This window comes from Sphaeroforma arctica (genome assembly GCF_001186125.1).
Source record: "Sphaeroforma arctica JP610 unplaced genomic scaffold supercont1.530, whole genome shotgun sequence".
Taxonomy (NCBI): Eukaryota; class Ichthyosporea; order Ichthyophonida; genus Sphaeroforma; species Sphaeroforma arctica.
The window spans coordinates 5,725-10,228 of record NW_014040028.1 but is presented as its reverse complement, the minus strand read 5'-3'; the positions used below and the strand labels follow the sequence as shown (position 1 = coordinate 10,228).

General features: G+C 43.6%; 1 protein-coding gene across 2 annotated transcripts in view; it reads left to right on the top strand.

Annotated features, from left to right (window-relative positions):
- The window catches only part of SARC_07009, a gene marked incomplete at its 5' end in the record, with an annotated part of 20,385 nt that overhangs the window by 13,593 nt on the left and 2,288 nt on the right, over positions 1-4,504 (top strand). The window contains 4 exons of one of the 2 annotated variants that reach the window (XM_014299059.1): positions 161-296; positions 1,529-1,627; positions 2,365-2,469; positions 3,710-3,868. In XM_014299059.1, the coding sequence (XP_014154534.1) occupies positions 161-296; positions 1,529-1,627; positions 2,365-2,469; positions 3,710-3,868 (499 nt within the window). Of the gene's footprint in view, positions 1-160; positions 297-1,528; positions 1,628-2,364; positions 2,675-3,709; positions 3,869-4,504 lie in introns of those variants that run through there. The other variant, XM_014299058.1, reaches the window with a different exon arrangement.

Genomic DNA, 4,504 nt, shown 5'->3' with positions numbered 1-4,504 from the left:
CGCTTGATCAATTTCTCATTGGTTGTTGCTAAGTGACTTGTACATATCTAGACACACCTGCATACGCTTGATTTACTTCCTACTTGATTGGTGGTTAGTGGCTTATACTCTTCACTCGAGTATCGCTGACTTACGGTTCTTCCACATTGCCCATTCATAGTATGGTGAAAATCTTCATCACGATGCAATGGCAGCTGTTGGATGTGATTGAGTTGCTGATTACGTCCATTAAGCTGTGGTTCTTCGCCAGGACACCGCGAGAGAGACTCAGTGCCATGAAGCCGGATATGCCAGAGGTACGTAGCGAAAGCTGTGTAGCTCACAATACAGTACACTTGTGTACGTGTACGTGTAACTCGCAATACAGTACACTTGTGTAGGTGTATGTGTAACTCACAATACAGTACACTTGTGTACGTGTATGTGTAACTCACAATACAGTACAGTTGTGTAGGTGTATGTGTAATTCACAATACAGTACACTTGTGTACGTGTATGTCACAATACAGTACACTTGTGTAGGTGTATGTGTATCTCACAATACAGTACACTTGTGTAGGTGTATGTGTATCTCACAATATAGTACATTGTGAACGTGCATGTGTATGGTGCATGCCAGAGGTAGCTAGCGAAAGATGTGTATCTCACAATACAATATGTATGTTTAGGTGTCTATACATGATATTGCCGGATATTTTAGAGGTGGGTGGCGAAGGCTGAGTATCCAGCAATATACATTGTGGTGACTACCAGTTTGTAGGACATCCATCGCTGGATATGTTTGTATGAGTGCATTAAACACACATTGCTACAGGTGTGTGGTGAGGGGTGTGGTGGTCTGATATCTTATTGCCATGGACACGGCAACTACGCTCAGTCTTTCAGAAAATGCTGTAGGCGAATATACAGTCTATATCCATGCATATCCATAAGACATGCCTCCCCAACTGCTCCGGCAATTGATGGCGTATAGCTTCCGAGGTACAGCCAGCGGTCGCTTTTGTGCACGTGCGTTTAAAGTTTCCTGTGCAAATGTGACTACATCGGCACGCTGGTGCGCATAGGCAGAGTAGTAGATGTTTGTATGTGTGCTAAATCCAATCCGGCCTGCTCTGTCTACTGGTGGGTGTCTCTCGTATCTTTTAGATATCCGGTGGTCTCGCTGTTCTGTCATATATTGATATAGGTCTCTGGTAAGTCTTCCAGCTGAACATCCACGACTGCAACTGAACTGGATGAGACTCTGATTAAGCCACAGGCTGGCAGTGGTTCTCCTGCTCTATTATAGTCGTTTTACGACGCTATTTACATTCCCACTCGATTAAATATCACCCCCTGATAAACCCTGAAACCTTGGCCTGCTGAAGCGTATATAGTCACCATGCAAAGTAATTTTATCACATTTAATCCACATTATATATAGTCACCATGGAAACTAATTTATCACATTTAACTTACATTATGTATAGTCACCATGGAACCCTTTATACTAATTCATCACTTCTAACCCACATTCAACCCCCCACAGTTTGCGTTCTTTGCCTCGGATTTGATTATGGTGTATTTGTTGGGGCTGTGCTTCGCCGTGATTGCTCCCTTGCTCTCGCCATTCGCCTTGTTGTACATGGTATGTTCTTCTCTGCTTCTGATTGTTAGTATATGTGTTTCAGCGGTTTAGTTTTATAGTCGACGTCTTACTACATGAACAATGGCGATACAATCCTTGTGTGGACACTTTGTTGAACCTCTATGGAAGGGTCATATGGGGGGGGGGGCTCCCTCTCTCTAGGAGAGAGGGCTCCCTTTCTGTGACTGTGGAGAAAGGTGCCTAACCACATGGTGGGGCGTTCTGTCCTTCTAGTTGTTATTGTACGGCTTCCAGTACCTTTCCATTTGTGTCTGTATCACGTGGTTTGCCATTATGTATCCGCTGATTTCCAACGTATACTTTTTTTTTAACGTATGTCATTTCCCATCTTCGTGTTTGGTGTTGTAGCTCATGGTGTTGCGCCTGTATTAACCGCAAGGGAGCAATGTCTTCATCAGTAGCCCTCTGAAGTATCTCTTAGCGTTTACTGTACTCGTCGAGTCTGAGTCCACAGTAAGTGTCTGGTCCGGTCCATGTACCAATCTCTCTATTATAAAATAAGTATATTTAACTTATATTTCTAGTGGATAGCTACCCTTATTTATAAGTCTGATGGATATTTACCTTCATATGTCTCACCTAGCAAGTCTAGTATATGCGCACCTATCTATATCTAGTGGATACCTAACCTACCTCCATACCTCTAGTATACTAGTAGCTCTAGTGTAAGTCATATTTTGACACCTCCTCGTTGTCCATTGTTTTTCCACACCCAGGCGTGGGGCTATTGGGTGCGCCGCTACCAGCTGCTGTATGTACGTGTACCGAAGTTCGAGAGCGGCGGGCGTTTCTGGAACCTGTTCTTCAGCCGAATTTGTATCGTATGTTTCTCTGACAGTCACTATATCATATCATATCATATACGTTCACACTTTGAACATTCTTGTATATACTATAAGTTTGCATCGTAAGTTTCTCTGAGAGTCGCTATATCATCTACGTTCACACTTTGAACATTCTGTATATACTATAAGTTTGCATCGTAGGTTTGTCTAGTAGTCACTATATTATATCATATACGTTCACACTCTATGCAATCTGTATATACTATAAGTTTGCATCGTAAGTTTCTCTTGAGAGTCACTATATCATATACGTTCACAACCTGTACATTATGTATATATACTATAAGTTTGCATAGTAAGTTTGTCTTGAGAGTCACTACATCATATAATTCTGTATATATACTATAGTTAGACTAACAGTGCTTCGTAGATACTGGGTTCGTATTTTGGGGCGCTTGTGATGGAGGGTGAGCTATGCAGCCTGTAGTGATGTGTGCAGGGGAGACATGTTTCAGGTAAGATACATCTACGTAAACCATGTGTGCCTTATATTCAGTGCTCACGTAAGTCTTCCGGCCTGCAGTCAAAGAGGGTGAGTTTTGAGGAGAACAAATATTGAGCAGGGATGAGTGGAGGGAGATATTTAAAAGCACGTGTGTACTTAGTATGCTACATCGAAGTGTATACGCACTCTATCGTATGAGTTTGGCGAGTATCGCAAATACACCGCAGGATTCCCAAAGCGTCACCCCATCCTGGTACCTCCCATGCGGTTTTCTATTGGATCAATATGTCTGCCCATCCTATACTGCACAAGTACCTGTGACTCGCACGGTATCGGTCATGTATCGGTAGTTCTTGCTGATGGATGGGTAGTTGTTGCTCGTATACTGAGTGCATTGTCCATTCGGTTCATTATATCACTCTATGAGCTGACCATTTGCGACACACAATCGCAGACGCGCAGGTTTGCATAAATTGCTGACAATGGAGTCTTCTAGTACCTTTCTCACAGAGACAATTATGAAAGCTTTTCGTTATAGTTTTGTATGGTGACTATATACTACGCAACACCACAGTCACTCGGAATCGCCCACATTAACTTATATCCGCATAGTTAGCAACACGCAACTTATACTACTCAACGCCACAGTCACTCGGAATCGCACAGGTCACGGCGATGGGCATTCTTACGATATATCTGTCATCTCATGCTTATCATTAACTTATATCCGCATAGTTAACAACACGCAACTTATACTACGCAACACCACAGTCACTCGGAATCGCACAGGTCACGGCGATGGGCATTCTTCTGGTGATGGAGTTCTGGCCCGCCCCTGCGCTGTTGCTGCTGTGTGTACTCACGGCTATATTCTACTCAGTGGAGGAGGGCTGGTACAACTCTGACTCAATGCCGTTACTACTGGCTCAGGTGCGTCGTGTCATGAAACCCTGTGAGAGTGCTGATTCGATTCTGGTTTTATTTATGTCGTCCCAACCGCGCACGATCGGTTTGTCGCGGGAGGCTTGTTGTTGCATCCGGTCGGAAATTTGTGATTGTGATGTGTTGTTGAGTTTATGTGGTACAGTTAAGCAAGGCCTGGAGTGCTCTGGGGACATACGTGTGTTCAACCAAAACAGAACTGTCTATCTTCTGGTTCAGGATCATTTTTTATGTTTCGAGGTTTTACAGAGTTGTAGATGACGCGCGCGTCTGCCCGGGTTCTCATGGTGTCACTTAGAGGTCTTTTTCAGATGGTTCAACAATAGTCTCTCGTTGTTTGTCATGGCTCTGACCTGAGTTGAAGTTGTTTCTCAGATGGTCCAATGATAGTCTCTCGTTATCTGTCATGGCTCTGATCTGAGTTGAAGTTGTTCCTCAGCTGGTCCAATGATAGTCTCTCGTTATTTGTCATGGCTCTGATCTGAGTTGAACCTGTTCCTCAGATGGTCCAATGATAGTCTCTCGTATTGTCATGGCTTTAGACCTTGAGTTCAAGTTGTTTACACTAGATGGTCAAGTATACGTCGTACTCGTTACACTGTACCATCGTCTCTACTCGTAGAG